The 20,151-nt window shown below is 45.6% G+C and overlaps 1 protein-coding gene across 3 annotated transcripts in view; it reads right to left on the reverse strand.

Annotated features, from left to right (window-relative positions):
• Ston2 (stonin 2) overlaps window positions 1-20,151 on the reverse strand; it is a 141,426-nt gene that overhangs the window by 58,990 nt on the left and 62,285 nt on the right. For 2 of the 3 annotated variants that reach the window (XM_021179014.2, XM_029484600.1), the window contains one exon: window positions 16,026-16,223. In XM_021179014.2, the coding sequence (XP_021034673.1) occupies window positions 16,026-16,223 (198 nt within the window). Of the gene's footprint in view, window positions 1-16,025; window positions 16,224-19,184; window positions 19,247-20,151 lie in introns of those variants that run through there. The other variant, XM_021179015.2, reaches the window with a different exon arrangement.

Here is a 20,151-nt window from a genome sequence, read left to right on the forward strand (position 1 = left end):
CCCTCCTTGTTAGAGTAGACAATAAAAGCTGAGAGCCAGGCTTAGATGAGGCAGGCTGAGTTGCAGAGAAGACTCAGAGGAGAAAAGCCACAAAGCCTCTTGAGACCAGACCCTATGTGTCGAAGAAGCAGAAACTAGCGGAGCTGCCTGGAAGAGGTACAGCCCAACCAAGATGCCTGGAAAAGACACTTGCCAACATGTTGAGCTGCCTACAGGCTGTGGCATGTGCTCCAGGTTCCCAGCTTTATAAGCTGTTACCCTAGCTAGGGTAGGCTTTGGTCATTTCTCTCCTGTAAGTAACCCCTCACCCATAGTGCAACCTCAATAAAGCTCATTGGTTTTCCTAGGTTACAATTTGATGGTATCTGTACTTTGATCTGCCATGGGCTCCCTAACCGGGGTAAGTACATGAGTGTTGTTGCCTTCTCCATAAAACTTTTATCACACAAGAGGCCATGATGTGGCTCCGGCCTTCAAAGTCTAAGGGTGACACTGGCACAGTGGTCTACACTTGGGTCCACGGGTCCTGGAAGAGCGTGATGCTGTCCGCAGAGAGGGCTCTGGAAGCTGGCGTACAGGCGATAGCATCTGGGAGGTGGGCATGAGCATTTGTACAGGACGGGGTGGGACAAAGACGAGCCAGGGTGTGGCAGTGGCGGGTTTGGAGGGCAGCCCTGACAGGACAAAGGGAGCACACGGCACTTGATGTCCACCCTTTACTGTGGCCCCAAAGCAGGTCACACGGTAAAGCCTGAGGTCCACAAGGTGAGAGCGTCATCCCGAATTAAGGGCGGTAGGTGGTGGCAGGGGCACAATCATTATGTCATTGGGAGGCAAAGGCAGTGTTTTCACCAGAAATGTTATCATTCTTAGTCACCAGGACGGATAGGTTAAGGAAGGAGAACGCGTGCAAGGGTTGATAGTAAAGATTAACTGGTTGTTTCAAAAGAGCTGAGAAATGAAACAGCTTCCCCGACAGAGATACTCTGTGGAAGGAGGAGTTGAAGCGTACCAAAGTGGGGAAGGCCCCTTCCATCCCAGAGCCCTCTCAGGCAAAGGACAGTGATGTGTCAGAACATTCATAAGCCTCCAGTGATACACACAGGCGGACACGTTCAGGTGAACACACTCAGGTACACACTGAGGTGTCGTTTGAGTCCCCCGTCCACCCTGGGAGGGGACCTGGCTCCTCTCCCTCCCAGCTCTCTCAGGAGAGCTCCTGACCCCAGTCCTGTAGTATGGGTGTCAGTTAGCGGCTTGGTCACAGCATATATGAAGTGAGTCTTCCCTTCAGTCACGTGGACTGAAAGAATAAGAGAGAGTGCCCATATGTGTGCCCTGTGGAGCACAATGAGGACAAGCAGCAAGAGGGAGCACGGGAGGTGAGAGGGCACAGGGGAAACTAAGAGAGAACAGACAACACGGGTATATGGAAATGCCATCATGTGCCCGGCAGTAGTGGTGCATACCTTTCTTTAACCCCAGTACTCGGGAGGCAGAGGCAGGTGGATCTCTGTGAGTTGGAGGCCAACCTGGTCTGCAGGACAGTCAGGGCTACACAGAGAAACTCTGTCTCAAAAACAAAAAAGAAATAAAAAATGCCATAATGTAACTAATTACTTTGCATAGTAGCTTAAAGCTTAATTACACATAACGAATGACAGAAAGAAATCACCCCCTCTTTTTTTTAAATAAGGGAGTTTATAAAAAATTACCTAAGGACTTTTGAACTTTCAGAAGCTATGATTATCTGCATAAGATATGCAGGAGACTGGGCCCTTCAACAGTTCCTCATGGGGGCGGGGGGGGGGGGGCTCAGGAGGCTCCGCCTCTTTCAGGTTAGGTTGCTGGGTAGACATTTTCCTCTGTGCTGACAGTCCCTGGTAAGTTGTCCGTGTCTCTGTAAGTAGCCCTTTACTCGGCAGTAATAAGCCATCCTGATAAAACTCATTGCGTCACCAGAAACCAAACCAAACCAAGAAAAGACATTGATGTAGAAGGTGGGACAAGGAAGGGGACAAGGAGCAGAGCTAGAGGACAGCGGGAGGGACCTTGGTCCCAGAATGTACGAATATGAGAGTGTCACTCTAAAACCACAGGACTCTGAACATGTACTGGTAAACTTGTATAAAATGAGCAAGATAGCTCAGTGAGTCAAGGAGCCTGCTGCCAAGGCTGCCAACCTGAATTTGATCCCAGGAACCCAAAGGTAGTTCCCTGACTTCCACATTGTGCAGTGACACACAATATATATGTATATAACCAAAGGTGATTAAAAAAAACCTTTCGAGCTGGGTGTGGTGGCCTCCTAGCACTCCGGAGGCAGAGGTAGGTGAATCTCTGTGTGCTTGAGACTAGCCTAGTCTACAGAGCAAGTTTCAGGACAGCCAGAGCTGTTATACAGAGACAGAGAAACCCTGTCTCAAAAAAACAAAACAAAACAACAAACAAAAATTTTTTTGAAAAAGTTTTTTTTTTTCTAGATAAATGTAGCTTTTTTTCTATAATGTTAATTTTTTTTTAAAGCTCTACTCATCAAGTCTTGGTTTTAGAATATGAAGACTTCGTGAGCGTATATATGGGGGCTGGAGCAACGGCTCAGTGGTTCAAGGTACAGGTTGTAGAAGACTCAAGTTCAATTCCCAGTACTCATAGGATATCTAACAAGCACCGGAACCTCCAGTTTCAGGGGATCTGACACCCTCTTCTGGCCTCCAAAGTCACCAGGGCTCACACATGGAACACGTAAATACATTATAGGGCGAGCACTCCTACAGATACAAGAAAAATGAAATTAAAATTTAAAGTGTACTATATTACTGTCACCAGAGAGGTGACCTCTCATGTTCTGGGAATTTTAGGTTCCTGGTCTCAGCTATCAGAACACTTCTACAAGCTCAACCTTATGCCATCATGACTTCCATTCTCTAAGTGAGGCAGCTAATGGCCATTGAGGTTAAACAGTGTGCTGGGAACGGCAGACCCGGCATGGAGCCCTGGTTTGTCCAGGTGGTGACACCATGTATCCTTCCTGCTATAAATAAGCAACTTGCCTTATGTCCGAAAAACAAGTTAAGAATGGACACACGGTTTTACCCAGGACAGACTTGCAAAACTGGCTTTCCTAAAGCAAAGAGGCCAACTCCACAAACAACTACATCAACCCATCTAGCCAACAGTAAACACATACAGTAAACCATAGGAGCCTATATCATTATTATCAGAGTTGGATACATCCTATCAACCTTTTCCACCTATTTATAAATATATTGTTACACTATGTAGTGGCCAACATGGCAAAATGGTAACACATTTTATCCACTAACCTGCTGTTTTTGTTTGTTTGCTTGCTTGTTTGTTAGCGACAGGGGCTTTGTTACTTATCTCCAGCTGGCCTGGACCTGCTATACAGCCCAGGCTGTCTTCAAACTCCTGCCTCAAACACCCCAGTGCTAGAATTGCAAGCATGCTCAACAACTGGACTATAACGTTCCTTTTCCATAAACAATGTAACTGAGATACCTGCTATGCCTATGTAGCACTTCACTGATTTCATCTGGTACTTGGTAGGCATCTGGGCTGTGATTGGTTTTGGTAATAGAAACAGCGCTGCCTGCCAGGCACAGTGGTGCATTCCCTTAATCTTAATATCAGCACCTGGGAGACAGAGGCAGGTGGATCTCTGAGAGTTCCAGGCCAGCCTGGTCTACGTAGTGAGTTCTAGGAGAGCTTGAGCTACATGATGACACCCTATCTTAGGAAAAAAAACAAGACAAAACAAAACAAAGTTAGTTAATTAAGCTGTGTTATACTGCACCCCCAAACACATGCCTCATTATTGACTTGGGACAAACTAATAAAAAGCATCGAACCCGGCATGGATCTGTAGAATACCCTCAGAAAGGACTTCACTGTCCTTGCACACATGTCCTCAGCTCTCCTCTCCCAACAGCTACGTGTTTTCTGTCACTTAAGCTTTACCCAGACAGTAACATAGTTATTTAACCTGATCACTTGATGAGAAGCAATCATCTCTTCCTGTCACTTTGCATTTTCTCTTGTGAAACTTCGGTTCAAATGGGCACATAAGCCAAGGAGTTCAGCGTGATATACTAGCGGCCACAGAAAACCACCAGACCATTCTGTAGGTAAGCAGGTGGACATGTTAATGGAGGAGTGTGATAGTTTGAATGTAATTGGCCCCCCATAAGCACATAGGGAGTGAGACTATTAGGAGGTGTGGCCTTGCTGGAGGAACTGTGTCACTGTGTGTCGTGGGCTTCCAGGTCTCACAGGCTCATGATATGCCCTGTGTGGCACCCAATCGCCTTCTACTGCTTGTGGATAGAGATGTAGAACTCTCGGCTCCTTCTCCAGCACGATGTCTGCCTGCGTGCTGCCATGCTTCCTGCCATGATGATAATGGGCTAAACCTCTGAACTGTAAGCCAGCCTCAATTAAATGCTTTCCTTTATAAGAGTCGCCTTGTATCTCTTGACAGCAATAAAATCTGAACTAAGACAAGGGGCTTATTAGGCCTAGATACCTCTTCCTAACTACACCTATGAGAAGTAGGCTGTGTACAGAGTATCAGATCCGAGATGCAGTTTCTATACCAAGTGATCTTGCTTATGAAGGCTGTAGAAATACTATGTGGGATGGGTTAGAGTTTTAATTTATTCTTCAACAGGGATGGGTGGGGGCTTCTAAGTTGTATTTGGAGAAGTGTTATGAGCTGAACTGTATCCCCACAGATTTATATGTTGAAGTCACTCCAAAATGTGGCTGTATTTGGAAATAAGTTCTTTAAAGGGTAGCTAAGTTAAAGTGAAGTTATTTTGTGATCCCTAGTTCACCATGACCACATTTAGAAGCAAAGGATCAGGCCATTACCTTAGTTATTTTGAGATTGTTGTGACCAAACACAATGACCAAGGAAACTTATAGAAGGAAAGTTTTATCGTGGCTGATGGACCTTGAGCCCAGCATGGTAGGGTAGAGGCAGAGTGGCAGAAGGTGGAAGCTGACAGCTCCTGTCTATGACGGCAGGCACTGAGTAGAGGGAGAGCCAAAAGAGGGGTGGGGGCAGGCTTCAAACTTTCTTTTTAAAATAGGATTTACTTGTTCAGGTATCTTACGTATATGAGTGTTCTGTCTTCCTGCACACTAGAAGAATCAGATCCCATTACTGATGGCTGTGAGCCACCATGTGGTTGTTGGGATTGAACTCAGGACTTCTGGAAGAGCAGTCACAAGCTCTAAACTTCTGAGCTATCTCTCCAGCCTGGTAACGCTTTAAACTTTCAAAGGTGTCCCCGGTGGCACACATCCTCCAGCAAGGATGAGCCTCTTAAACCTCACCAAACAGTGCCACAAACTGGGGACTGTTTCTATTGCTGTAGAGAGACATAATAATAACCATGGTAACTCATTAAACAAGTTGTAATTATCTGGAAAACTGTGTCACATGTCAGATGCTCTCCATCTCGGGTATATTTGTTCTCTTATTCAAAAAGTATATCTTACATTAAAAAAACCCAACAAATTATTCAGAACTATAAACCAGAAGAACTAATTTGTAAAGATTATTTTATTCATACACATATGTGTCTTTGAGTATATATCATTCATGTGTAGGTATTCACTGAGGCTAGGAAAAGGTATCAGGTCCCCTGGTGCTGGAGTTCTACATGATCGTAAGCTCCTGACATGGGTGCTGACATGGGAACTCAGGTCCTCCAGGAAAGCAGCCAGAGCTCTTCATCACTGCGTCACCTCCCCCACCCCAGGAGAACTAACTTCTATGTCTCTCGCTTTTCTTTACTGACTCCCAGACTTGGGAACAAAGTATTTTGAAGTCAGCATTCCTTAGGTTGCTCAGGCTGGAGGCAGGAGTATGGTGCTGGCAGCATATCAGGAAGGGAGTGCCTCTGTAAAACCATCTGTGGGGCAGCTTCTTAGTTCCTGGAATACCATAGGAAAATGATGTCTGAGCAAACAGCCCTCCTTGGCCCAAGGTAGGGACAGCTGCGGTACACGTGACATGGAACAAGTCACAGAGAACTTGCTTGGAGTGGCTTATTGGAGTCCCATTCTGAGGCCAGCAAGATGGCTGTCTCTGACCTCTGACAATGTGCTGTACCAAGAGTGCCCTTTTCACGTAACACACACACACACACACACAACTAAAGAGTAAAAGAAGTCCCAATCTATAGGACTATGCTTTTCACAGACTATTTTGTCTTAATCAGTAGGAGTTTGTCATGTGTGCATTTAGAGGGGGAGATTATTCAGGGTTAAGGACAAGAACAGACACAAAAATGGAAGTTTCTGAAACATAATAGGGGAACCTGTTTGAAATCCTGTCCCTCTGAACTACTTTGGACTCTTTGGTTTTCTCCAATGCAGTCCAGCCCCTGGTCTGGGCCACTGTGTATCTTGTCTGGATCCTGTCCTGGTGGCTGCTGTAATCTTCTCTCTCCCACTCATTTATTCCCAGGTTCCAAACCTTTAATGGATGCTTTTCTTAGACATTATTTCAAACTTTGTTGTTTGTGTAGCTCTGGCTGTCCTAGAACTTTTACCCTGTAAACCAGTCTGGCCTCAAACTCAAGAGATCTGACACCTGAGTACTGAGATTGAAGGCATGTGCCACCATCACCCAGCTATTTCAAACGCTTTAATGAGAGTTTGCTCCAAAGCCCTACCTTGAGTCTAGGATTTAACCTGTTATATAGTCACCACTCACATGTAGCTCTTTACATTTTAAATTAATTTAAATGAAAAATCAAATTATTCCCCCTAGCTGCATCTTAAGTGCTCATTGGCAACATGTGTCCAGAGGCCACTACTGTACAGAACAGCATGCTCGACAGACGCACTGGCTGGGATGAACGGAATCAGTTAATCAAACAAAGGCACCGGGTTCTCTGAACTCACTGTGAGTTCTTTAATTTTAAGGCCTTTCTTCAAGCTCAGTGAGCTGTTCTGCCTTGAAATGGCTCTCTCGAGAACCTCCCCATACCACTGATTTGGAGGCAGTCTCCTGTGCTGTTTCCTTGTAATTCTCCCAACCTTTCTTACCATAGAAGCTCTCTCATTATAGTTTTGACTTACTTTCAAATATAGCCACAGCCCCCGGGTGACTGCAAGCTGTTTGGGGACCAAAGCCATTGTTTATGCTGTTGGTCGGTCCTTATACAGCCAGGTCCTAGCTCAGTGGCTGGCACATGTATCTCCCTGTATGTGAGATAACTGAATCATTGAGTGTGAAATCACACCTGTCCTTCACAGCACCAACATTAGGGTGTCAACAAATTAGGACTCAGAATTATTATTATATTTGTGCCATAGGTCCTTTGGCAGTCAGTAAGACCCACTGAGGGCCAGGCATAGTGGAGCATGCTTTTAATTCCATCATTCTGAAGGCAGAGGCAAGCAGATCTCTGTGAGTTCCAGGAGAGACAGGGCTAAATGCTTAGACCCTCTCCTTTTCAGGACAATGGACTATGTCTTAGTTAGGGTTTTATTGCTGTGAACAGACACCACGACAAAGGCAACTCTTATAAGGACAACATTTAATTGGGGCTGGCTTATAGGTTCAGGGGTTCTGTCCATTATCATCAAGGTGGGAACATGACAGCATCCAGGCAGGCATGGTGTAGGAGGAGCTGAGAGTTCTACACCTTCATCTGAAGGATGCTAGAAGACTGGCTTCCAGGAAGCTAGGAAGAGGGTCTCAAAGCCCACACCCACCAAGACACACTTCCTCCAACAAGGCCACACCTCCTAATAGTGCACTCCCTAGGCGAAGCATAGTCAATCCACCACAGGCTAACTTTAAGAATAAGGATATAGATTTTAAAAAGAAACTATTTATGCTGAAATTCTTACTAAACATTAAAAACAGATTTCAATAATTTATGAGATAGTAGCACAAACACAACAGCAATGATGTGCTAATATAGCATCAATACAACCCATAATACGGCCCATATCCATCCTCATTTCAGAGTGTCTGTGACACATGGTATTTTGAGAGGTCATTAGAGACAAAACCCTCTGGTCATGTCTATAAGTGAGTTGATAGATTAGGTTACGTGAGCTGAGAAAATCTGCCTTGAGTGTGGGCAGCACCAATCTCCGGTATGGCGTCCTAGGCTAAGTAGGGAGGAGAAAGCAAGCTGAGCAGGAACACTCAGTTCTCTCTGCTTCCTGACTACAGACGCAGGGTGGCCAGGTGCCTCACACCCCTGTCCCCACACTCCTCCTCCATCATGACGGACTGTACTCTCAAACTGTGAGCCACAACAAATCCTTCTACAAACAGCCTCTGCCGCGTCTTCTGTTACAGCGATGAAGGAAGACTAATATCGTCGGTGCTTATATAGGTGGCGACTATTCAAGAGGTGCTGTTAACAATGCTTCAGTTTCTTGACCACATCCATTATCAAGGAAAATGCTTGTTTCACGTCCTCCCTGGGGATGAGGGCCAATTCGGGGTACCATCACCCAAGTTCATGAACCATCTGGATGCTAAGTGATTCCAAATATCCACTTCTGATTACCAGTTTAGGGTTGAGAAAACACAGCATCTTAAAACGGTTCCTTGGAGCGCTGGGACAGAGGGTGTCTCCATCCAGGAGGGCCATGTAGCATGGACAGACCTGGACGCCAATCTGAATTTTGTTTCTTCACTAATACACGACTGTGGACAATGTGTCTTCATTTACACGCTGAGCAAGTACCACAGGAGGTAATGACTGCCAAGAATTACAGGCATCCTCTCCTCTTCAGGATCGGCAGCTGAGCAGTTTTAGGAGGGACTTGTAAAAATCTTTGGGGAACCACGGGTACTTTATTCAGAGGTTCCAGATGCCATTTTGATAATACTTGAAATACCACATCTTAGTGTCCCTGCTCTTACCTTTTGCCCCACACAGAGAACCTGAGAACCAAATGTAATATCATGGTGATAAGCTTTCTCACAGTAACCTTCATTCACACTCTGAGGTGAATAATGAGGGTTGGGGCAGAAATATGGCTGCATTGGTCAAAGAATGTGTAGGACAGTCAGATTCAAAGATACCCAACCTCAGACAGATCATATCCTCCCTACACCCACAGGCGTTCTTAAATTTTTTTTTCACTAGAGGGTTACAGTAAAATTAAATGAATACTAAAGCAAACTAGACAATTTCGGGTCCAAAAGAAATTCCAGTTCTTCAGACTTCAAAAGGCAGTCCAGATATCCAGAAATGAGCCCAGCCTGGATTACAGGAGGATTTGGGGCAGTTAGATAAAAGCCACCATTTCTTAGGAGCGTGTGAAGCCTGTTCCCCAAAAGGGTAACTTCCTCTTACCTCTAGCAGAAGGGACATATGGCTCTCTAAGTAGCATATACCTGTGGCACCTATCAGCACATCAAGGTCCATGGTAGCTTCCAGAACCCTTCAGTCCCTAGTCGCAAGAGCTTGTTATACATAGTTGACATCCCCCCATTCCTCCCTGTCTCCTGGCCCTTCCTTCCTCCCAGCTCCCCATCCTCCTTGTAACCCTTGCCTTTCTCCCCAGGCTAGAGCTTTTCTCTCTGCTCTTGCTATTCTCCCCCAACCCCCATCTCCCTTCTCCTAGATAGCCTTGGCCATGCCCAGTCTGCTGGCCTTGTTCACTCTACTTCTTTCTCTTTCTGCTCTGGAATTTTCCAGATGCCTCTGCATATTTCCTCTCTTTTATCTCTTAACTCTAAAAGTCTTCCCTTAACCTTACTGTGGTGCAGTCCTGTTGGCAATTTCTTTATTGAACCCCACCACCACAGACGATAACAGCTCAATGGTTGAAAACATGGCAAGAAATTTTTTTCCCAACTATTCATCCTTGTAATTCTTCTTAGTCCTGGGATTCAGTTTCAGTGAACACTGGAAAATAAGCTTGCAAATGAGGGCCTTTCAGTCTTATATTAAAATAACTATTCAACAAAACTCCACTGCAGAATTTCAAAACACAGGACGGACATGGTGCTGGAGAAGAAGTACACACAGCTCATTCTTCCAAGATGGTGTCAGTCTGCCTGGAGACTCCTGAATCATTCTCCTCCACTGAGTTCACTGCACAAGAGAGGTTTGCATGCAGCTCTGGGGAGACGCAGATGGAGCAGTGCCAACCTTACGGAAGGCTGTCATTAATTGCTCCTTCTCACAGCTCATTCTATCCCTAACACCAGGCTTTCACTGCATGCCAGACAGGGCTGGTGAGCAGAGGAGAGAGGTGGGCTAAATCGTAGTGTTTCCCTTCTAGTGGTGGGACTGAGACTAAACCCTTTTAGGTATTATTTCTGTACTCGTGACATGGGACAGTAATATGTTGGTCCTCTCTCTCTCTCTCTCTCTCTCTCTCTCTCTCTCTCTCTCTCTCCCTCTCTCTTCCCTTTCCCCCTTTCTCTTTAACTAACTAACTAACTTTCCAAAATGCTGCCCTTTCCCTCCTTCAGAGTTCTTCCCCACTCCCCTTTGCCTCTGAGAAGGCAGGCCCCCTTGGGTATCCCCCAACTCTGGCCCATCCAGTCTCTGCAGGATTAGGCACATCATCTCCCACTGAGGCCGAACAAAGCAGCCTTCTGCTACATATGTGCCAGGGTCTAGCCAATGTAGTCTTTGGTTGGTTTCTGAGATCTCCCTGGGGTCCAGGTTAGTTGACACTGTTGGTCTTGGGGGTGGGGGAGTTGCCATTGCCTTCTGGCCTTTAATCCTTCCCCTAATCTCTGTCCAACGTTTGGCTGTGGGTATCTGCATCTGAGCAACATGCCCTTTTAAGACTGGGAAGACTGGTTAATCTGTGTATACAGTGTGCAGCACATTCCTCCCTGGCACATAGCAGATGCTCTATAAATAGAAATATTATTAAGTTATATGTATGTAAAAATCTCTTTACTGACAAGATGACAAGAAAAAAATCTTTCTTTGTAGAAAAATAACATCTAATATTCTTCTTTGTTCTCTACAACTGGTAAAATGTAAGAAGTGTGTGTAAGTATCCGTGCTCTGAGAAACTCTAGAGTTTCAAACAAAGCAGACTTTGGGAGATACTTATTGTAGGGAAGGGTATTTTCTTAACATCCATTAAAACACAAAGTGTACAACTAATGAATACATCTAGACTACAGAAACAGAAGTCAGGTTAAATTTGTATTTTTTTCATAAATGAGAAAACATGTAATTTAATTAAAAAACGACTCTGTATCCCTGTTAGGAGAAATGGAATTATCATTCAGAAGATTATAATCAGCGGGTAGGAGAAACAGCTTGGCAGGTAAAAGTGCTGGCTGCCAAACCTGATAATTCAATCCCTCCATGGCATAAGGAAAGGACCAGCTTCCACAAGACGTGCGTGCACGCACGCGCAAGCACACGTGCATGCACACACACACACACACACATATATATATTATTGCACACACACACACACATATTATTGCATGCATACACACACATATTATTGCACACACACACACACATATTATTGCATGCATACACACACACATATTATTGCACACACACACACACACACACACACACACACACACACACACACATATGCCAAGAAGGAGAAGAAACAGCAAACAAAAAACTTTACCAACTTCAGTCCACAACTCTTTATCTGACACAAACACTTGTTTCTGAGAAAGAAAACCAAAAGGCCTACATGTTGGGGAGAGACCTTCTGCTCTGGCAGAACTCCACTGCAGCGAGCTAAATGCAGATGAACCACGGTCATCTGGTCTAAATTTGTTTCAAAGTCTGTGGCAGTTTACATACAAAGGAAGCAGAGCAAATGCACTTTTACACCTTCTGGGTCTAGAACTTAAAACAACAACCCTCCCCACTCCCCCCCCCAAAAAAAAAAAAGTTGGAGAGGGTTAGCAGTGCTAGAGACTAAGCAAAGCCAGCTTCTAAAGTTAACTCATCCCAGCAAGTTCACCAAATCTCTCTCCCCCAGTTCTGTTTTCTTCCAACACTTTAGTGCAGATATGTAATTCCGAGTAAAACTTGCTAATTCATGTGTTTCGGGTTGCCATACTTTGACATCTGACCAGACAGGAGGGATAACTCAATGGAAAACTGAACATATGTGTGTATGTATAAGCACATATGCATATTTATGTATGTATACATGTGCATTACATACATATGCTTCAGAACTTTTTCAAGTCTGTACTGCACAAGCACATTGTAGATCTGCAGCAGAGCTGGCACGGCAAGCCGTAACCAAGTACTCCTAGCATCCTGCCTTAGCTAAAGTTGCTCCATGGAACACAGGCTGGGAAATGCTGGACTCTAAATGTGAATGACCTACAGGGATCTGGGACGGTGATAACTCTTGCCTCTGTTAACAGACATTTGAGTCCGACACTCCTCAGTTTGTCCAGAGTTGTGCATTCTGATCTCACACTAAAATTTACACTTTTCCTGTAAGCAGACACCAGAGTCCTACCACTTAAAGCATCTTGTAATGACTACAGATGCTTATGTGTGCTTTCTTCCTTGCTTACAACAGAGATCAAAGGAAGGGGCTTGCTCCCGTTCCCCCATCCTCTGGCTGGGTACAAACTTGTGTAAAGGCGGTAGCATTCTCAGCCTGATGAAGGTGACAGCTGTGCTTTTCTTATCTAGGCAAAGGAGACCTTGGGGACAGGGATGACAGAGAAAAGGGTGTTTTTGAGGTTGTGCTTATTCCTAATTCTCCTGTCATTTGCCCTGGAATGGGGATCTCTAGAGAGAACATCACCTCTACGCTCTAGCACTCCATCCCTCCATCCCCCATAGGCAGCCAACTCCAGGGGATTTGTTTGTGTTGCTCCTGTAGTTATCCCTGTGGTTGGTGAGAAATTGAGGAGAAGGTGTGGGCTGATCACAGAATCCTTCTCTCCACAATTACATCGCAAATCACTCTGTCTTGTGTGGCTGCCAAATCCCTGCAGAACTCCTACACAGATGACAGGGAGGGGACTGTGACTCAGGTCCCTGCAGTCTACTATCAGGCAGGCTGTGCCCAAGTGCCAAGATCCATCCTTACCCAAAGGGACACAGCCGGAGCACCAGTCCTGGCTGCCATCCTCATGCTCTGCTCAGCCAGGGAGACTGTAGGGGCTTGCCTCGGAAGCCAGCTATTGCCTCCTGCTGTGCGCCGTGCTTTCACTGAATTCTCTCCACGTAAGCCCCTCCCTGGGTACCATCTGGTCTCTCCTAGGACCCTGACAAAGCAACTGGGAAGGAGATTTTTTGTGACTGTGAACTATAACAATGATACTGAGAAAAGGAAGATGTTAGCAACCTCTGGGTTCGATCCTTACTGCAAAAATAATAGTAACTGTAAGTTAATGTTGGGATTCAGACCCAGGGCAAGCAGCTGAGGCGCATATTTAACAAGCAGAAATAGACCAGGCCTCCAGGTTCTCCCAGCATCCCTCAGTCTCTACCTGGCATACCCTACCCTCTACCCTGAACTTTCCAGCCCAGGGGCTGAGATTTCCCCCGGCCCAAAGACTGTTTCCTATATGATCCAGACGTTTTGGTCTCTCTTCTCTTTTTCTCTCTTCTCGCCCTCTATCTGTCCATGTGCTTCTTGTCTTTCTCTTTCCCTCCCCTATGTCTCCTTCCCTGACTTGGGACTAGTGAACTCACTTGAGAGTGGCTTCCCAATAAACCTGGAGAGAGAGAGAGAGAGAGAGAGAGAGAGAGAGAGAGAGAGAGAGAGAGAGAGAGAGAGAGAGACAGACAGACAGACAGACATGCATATCCTCTAATCTGGCTTGAATTGGCTCATTTCGCTGGTGGGGAAATAACCTATCAGTAATAATAAGAATTACTAATGGCACCACGTCCAGTTCAGGCTACAACTCTGATTTTAACCACTTGAACTGATGAGAATTAGCATAAGCAACTTCCACTTAATGACGAAGCAGAAGCCCATTCACCACACGAGAACCAAGCACCCTTCCTGTTTTCTTCGATAAACATCCCAATGTGTTCTTCCCCAGGGCCATGAGACCTCTTTGGCAGGGCAAGAAGTTTATCCCTGGTGTCACACCTTCCAAGTCAGGCATCATGTAACTTGTTCTACACAAACTGTCTATCACACGTGGTAAGGTACAGACTATTATTTCTGTTTTCCAGATGATAAAATTGAGTCATAAAGATAGTAAGGGCCTTGGGTTGGTGGAGCTTAGGAACAGAACACTTGCAGAGCATGCGTGTGGCCCTCCATTTGATCTCTAGTGACACAAACACACACTCTCTCTCCTTTTCCCTTCCCCCAGCCTCCATTATTCCAATATTAAAAAAAGTCCCCAGAGCCCCTTGTCATTATTCCCTTGGTCCCCAGCAGGAGATGCTTGGGGGACTATAGATGGTCACTGGAGGAACTGAGTCACTAGGGGGAGGTCTTGAAATTTACCAGGCCCTGCTTCCTGTCTGTCTGCTTCCTGTTCCACTAAGATGTGAGGCAGTGAGGAGTCCCGCCACAGCCACACGCTCTGAACACCTTGAGGCCACCTGCTCCAGTGCTTGCCTCCTGGGATGGGCTGCATTCTCTCAAACCACAGCATTAACAAAGCTCGCCATCCTTGAGTTGTCTCTTGTCAGGTATTTGGTCCCAGTAATGGGAAAAATAAGAGCACATGCATATACACGTGTCTATGTGCATATAAATCTTCCAGTATATAGTATAAGGACTGCTGATGGGCATGTGGCTGGTATGGCAGACCCAGGATTTGAACATCTGTCTGTGGGATCGAAGCATCCATTCAGTACAGGAAGTGTGTGCCCCGTCCCTGTGAAGTCTTGGGAAGGAATCAGAGGGCTGGCTCTGAGTGGTAAAGAGGAAGCCCAGCCTCTCTCCCTAAGAGCTCCAGCTGCTGCAGCTGCCTCCTGCTCAGGAGATTCCCTTACTGTGAAAATGGGAGTTGTGGGCATTTAATAGCCACATAAGTCAAAGACAAAAGCAAACCAAGGGAGTGTTGATACACACAAAATGCCCTTAAGAACTGTGGCTGGCAAAGATAGGTTCCTTGGTGAACCACGCTGGAGGGCAATTCTATCAAATTCCAAAGCCAATCCTGTCTAAACCTCTGACTCTCCGTGCAGGATCACTCTTAATGCTTGAAGAATCTAACAGCATCCTGCATGAGAGAAGATGTTATCTAAACATCAAAAACGATACAGCGACAAGCTTCACAATGTTTTTGAGAAGGAAAACAAAATATGGTTGACACTGTGGGGGTGTCTATTGGAATAGTTTCGGCCATAGAGCACCTAGCAGTAATTCCTGTCATTTTCAGAGGAGAACAATCCTTTGGACAAATAGCACAAACACCAATCCAAACAGGCCACGATACAGTGCTTGTTGGTGGACCCGTCTTCCACCTGCAATGAAAGCCAGAAGCCCATCCTGGGACTACTGCAGAGTTTAACCAATGAGACCGTGGGACATTACAGGCCAGTGCACAGCTCAGAGAAGGCACCATGCTACAGGCATTTGGCTGCAAAATCATTACCAGTCTAGAGGCTGTGGCTGAACCCAGATTCTCGTTCTGTTTCACGTAACGGTTTTTCTCTCTTGAAATCCACCTTACTCTTACTGAGGAGGAAGGATGTGTGGGTGGCCGGCTGAGAGATTCAGCCTGGTGAATATATTACACTCAGATCAGCAGCAATGGCAGGAGAGAATACGCTGACAGCGGAACGATACTTGTACTAAGCAGTCAGAAGGCAACACCTTCAAGATGCACCATCAAATGCTTTTCCACTGTGAAGCTAACCATGCCGTCTGTGTATACGTCACCTCCCACCCCAGCACGACTGCAAACCACTGAGGATGCTAGCTTTCCAACTGGACAACCACATAGGTACTCATTCTGCAAACGAAGCTGGCTGGGGTGGGGGAGGGGAGGACTTGAAAGCCCCCCACCCCCACCCCCAAGTGTGCCAAAAGAGAGGTGCTCAGTGCTCTGGCTTGGAACTCCGGCTTACCGGTGGAGTCGGTCCCGGAAGCCCCGCCGCTTGCCTGCTCCTCGGTATTGATGAGCTGCAGGTCTGTGTAGGAAGGAGCAACGCTGGGACTGCTGGTGTCCTCAGAATGGGTGGTCCAACTGCTCTCCGACGTCAAAGGGCATCTTCTCAGAGAGTCGAAGGAAGGGCATGTCCAGCAGGGCATGGTCAACGTGAGGGCTGAGAACAGACGAAAATTGGAGGGGAGCTGATATAAATAGTTGTCTTTTGCTTATGTTTAGCCATCATTCAGGTCCTAGGCAGTGGCGGCCACCATAAAAGGCAAGGAAAGGCCTGGGATGAGGACAGAGAGTGTGGATTGGCTGAGGTCTCATGGGGAGTCACTGTTAAAAACATACCGAGGGGTTGGAGAGATAGGTCAGTTGGTATGGTGGCTTGACTGAGGATGGTCCCCATAGGCCATATGTTTCAATGCTTGGTCCCTAGTTAGTAGAAGGAACTATTTGGACAGGATTAGGAGGTGTGGCCTTGTTGGAATGAGCGTGACCTTGTTGGAGGAGGTGTGTCCCTAAGAGTGGGTTTTGAGGTTTGAAAAGGTCAGGCCAGAATCAATCAATCTTTCTCTGCCTGCACTTGCCAGTGAGATGTGCCCCAGGTAAATGCTTTCTTTTATAAGTGTTGCCTTGGTCACAGTGTCTTTTTATAGCAATAGAACAGTGACTCGGACAGAGGGTAAAGTCCTTGCTGTTGAAGCAGGGGTACCTGGGTTTGATCCTAAGCACCTACATAATAAAACAGGTGGGGTTTCATGTGCTAGTAGTACCAGCAGGATGGAGGCAGAGGCAGAGGTTCAGTGGGGCCTGCCAGCAACCCAGGCTACTCCGATCAGAGCACTGGGTCCCAGTGAGAGATCCTGTAGTCTCACAAAAACCAGGGATGGGGGTCTGTTAACCCGTGGCTTCCTCCCACTTAAGACATACACAAGTATACATACTGCATACATATGCACATAAAAGCAGATTGAAACTTGGGTCTTAGGACCCTCAAATTAAAGCAAAACCAAACAAAATCGAATTAAGAGAGTACAAGTAACTGTAGGCCCTGATGTTATTTCTAAATTTCGATTTCAGTTTCGTTCAGGCCCAAACTGCAGAATCCTTGCAGCTTCACTTTCACCGGGGCATGCCCTCCATTTTTCCTAGTGCATCAATAAACTCAGGAAAATGTACCAGGCTGCATTGCCGAATCAGAGGCAGAAGACATTTGGGTTAAGGGTTTAGGCAAGGGCTGGCGAGATAGCTTAGCGGTTAAGAGCACTAACTGCTCTTCCAGAGGTCCTGAGTTCAAATCCCAGCAACCACATGGTGGCTCACAACCACCTGTAATGAGATCTGACGCCCTCTTCTGGTGCATCTGAAGACAGCTTCAGTGTACTTATGTATAATAATAATGATAGATAAATAAATAAATCTTTAAAAAAAAAAAAAAAAAGGCTGAGTTCGAGGCCAGCCTGGTCTACAGAGTGAGTTCCAGGACAGCCAGGGCTAAAAGAGAAACCCTGTCTCAAAAAAACAAAAACAAAAAACAAAAAACAAACAACAAACAAAAAAAGGATTTAGGCAAACACACATGCATGTGCAAGATGTCGCTGTTCGGTCCAAGCCTGACAATAACTGGAAGTTCTGCACACTGTTACACACGCTGTGAGATTTAGTGGGGCAGCTGAGAACACAAATAAAATATCTCCTACAGGCAATAACTGCACTGACAGGCCTCTCAAAAAAGCAGAGTGGTTTTTTTTTTTTCTTGTTGGTTTTTCTTTTTCCTTTTTAAAAATACAGCTTCTTAGCTCAATGTACTTGTTCTTAGTGAACCGCCCGCCACAAGAGTTCTGTACAGTGCTGCATAAGGATTGTACCGGGCTAGAGCGTCGGTGAGCAGAGAATGAGGGGCACAAGCAAGTACGTTGGCAGAGAACCCATTCAAAGATTGTCTACAAATGTTTTAGCGTTTGATCTGTTTGCACTGGGAGGGAGGTGGTGGCTTCCTCTACTCAGGCTTAACCAACACAGAGGTTAAGAAACCTGCACGTTCATACGGTTACCCTGGCCGAAGAACAGAAGGTCAAGTTTGGCTAAGAGACGGAAAGGGAAAGTTGAGATCTCAGAAGGAATCGGTGGCAATCCTTGTGACAGTATAAAAATAAAACAAAAGAAAATCTGTGTCTGAAACATCTAGATTTTTGCATTGAGGGCTCACAGCTCTTTTCTTTCAAGCTATTCTCCCTGCAAATCACTCGTGAGCTATCCTCTCCACAAACGAAAAGCTCCTTTCTCTCTTTTCTTTTCTCTTCTTCTTTCTCTCTTTCTTTTCTTCTCTTTCTTTCTCCTCTTTCTTTTCTTTCTTTCTTTCTTTCTTTCTTTCTTTCTTTCTTTCTTTCTTTCTTTCTTTCTTTCTTTCTGTTTAGCATCATTACTATGTGACCAGCTATATGGCTGACTTCAGCTAGAATTTGAGATCACTAGGGAGTAAGGAGGGTTTTTTTTATTAGATATTTTCTTCATTTACATTTCAAATGCTATTCTGAAAGTCCCCTATACCCTCCCCCCACCCTGCTCCCCAACCCACCCACTCCTGTTCCCTGGCTCTGGCAGGGGCATATGATCTTCGTAAGACCAAGGGCCTCTCCTCCCATTGATGGCCGACTAGGCCATCTACTGCTACATGTGCAACTAGAGACACAGTTCTGGGGGGTACTGGTTAGTTCATATTGTTGATCCTCCTATAGGGTTGCCGACCCCTTTAGCTCCTTGGGTATTTTCTCTAGCTCCTTCTTTAGGGGCCCTGTGTTCCATCCAATAGATGACTGTGAGCATCCACTTCTGTATTTGCCAGGCACTGGCATAGCCTCACAAGAAACAGCTATATCAGGGTCCTTTCTGCAAAATCTTGCTGGCATATTCAATAGTGTCTGAGTTTGGTGGTTGTATATGGGATGGATCCCCGGGTGGGGCAGTCTCTGGATGGTCCTTCCTTCAGTCTCAGCCCTGAACTTTGTCTCTGTAACTCCTTCCATGGGTATTTTGTTCCCCATTCTAGGAAGGAAGTATCCACCCTTTGGTCTTCCTTCTTCTTGAGTTTCATGTGTTGGGAGTAAGGACTTTTGTCTGTTTTGCTTACCTCCTCGAATGCTGCCTGGCACGAGGTAGGTAGGCACTCATTACTTGTGGGTTATGTCCAGAAGAAGAACCACAAATCACTCCCCAGCAATCTGTATCAAAGAGAGCCTGTCAAAACCAAACCATGGCCTCTACACAGAGACAAAGGACACGCGAACAAATAACAGAAATAGAAAGCAAAGAAGGCGAGCTTCTAAAAGCTCATTCTAGGTCTGCCGCTCCCTAGATTAGGATCAGGTACTTGGAACCACGATGGAAATTAGCTCTTGGGTGAAGGGTCTTGACCTTATCTAGTACTCAACATAGAGCTATCAGCAAAGTAAAGAATTATCAGAGGTGAAATCCGGAACCTAGAAATGCAAACAAAACTCCGCTGAATTTCATACCCTGAGGACTGCTGAACCCGAGACCCTCTGCTGAGGCTGAGGCTGTGTGGCTCATGTGAAGGAGAGAGGGAAGAATAAACCTACAGTCAACCCAAGACAGATAACCTAACAGAGCTCAGATGCATAGACGGGAACACTTTTTACCTCCAGTTGGATATACAAAGACTAATGTCTACCTTAGATTTGGGAAAAATCTTCTGATAGAAGGTTCCACATAAGGATTTTATGTGGATCTGAAAAACCTTTAGCCTAGATTTCATTTGAAATATTCCCAGGTAGCCTCATGTACCTGGGAAAAAGCAAATACTAACCCTTTCTGGAAGAAACTGCCCCAATCTCAGGCAGAATGTCCCAAGAGGATGATGGTAGAAACATAATCCTAACAAACCACAAAGTACGTAGCAAATCGCAGTATCATGAATAAGAGCAAGCCAGATATTGGGAGGAGTGAGAAATGAGTCAGTCAGACCTGCAAAGGTTTCAGACAGTAGGTTTAGGAAGCAGGAAACACAACTAGGTACGATTTATTTAAGGAAATAAGAGAAAGAAAAATGCATTAATAAAAAATAGCTAAATGTATTT

The sequence above is a fragment of the Mus caroli genome, chromosome 12 (genome assembly GCF_900094665.2).
Source record: "Mus caroli chromosome 12, CAROLI_EIJ_v1.1, whole genome shotgun sequence".
NCBI lineage: Eukaryota > Metazoa > Chordata > Mammalia > Rodentia > Muridae > Mus > Mus caroli.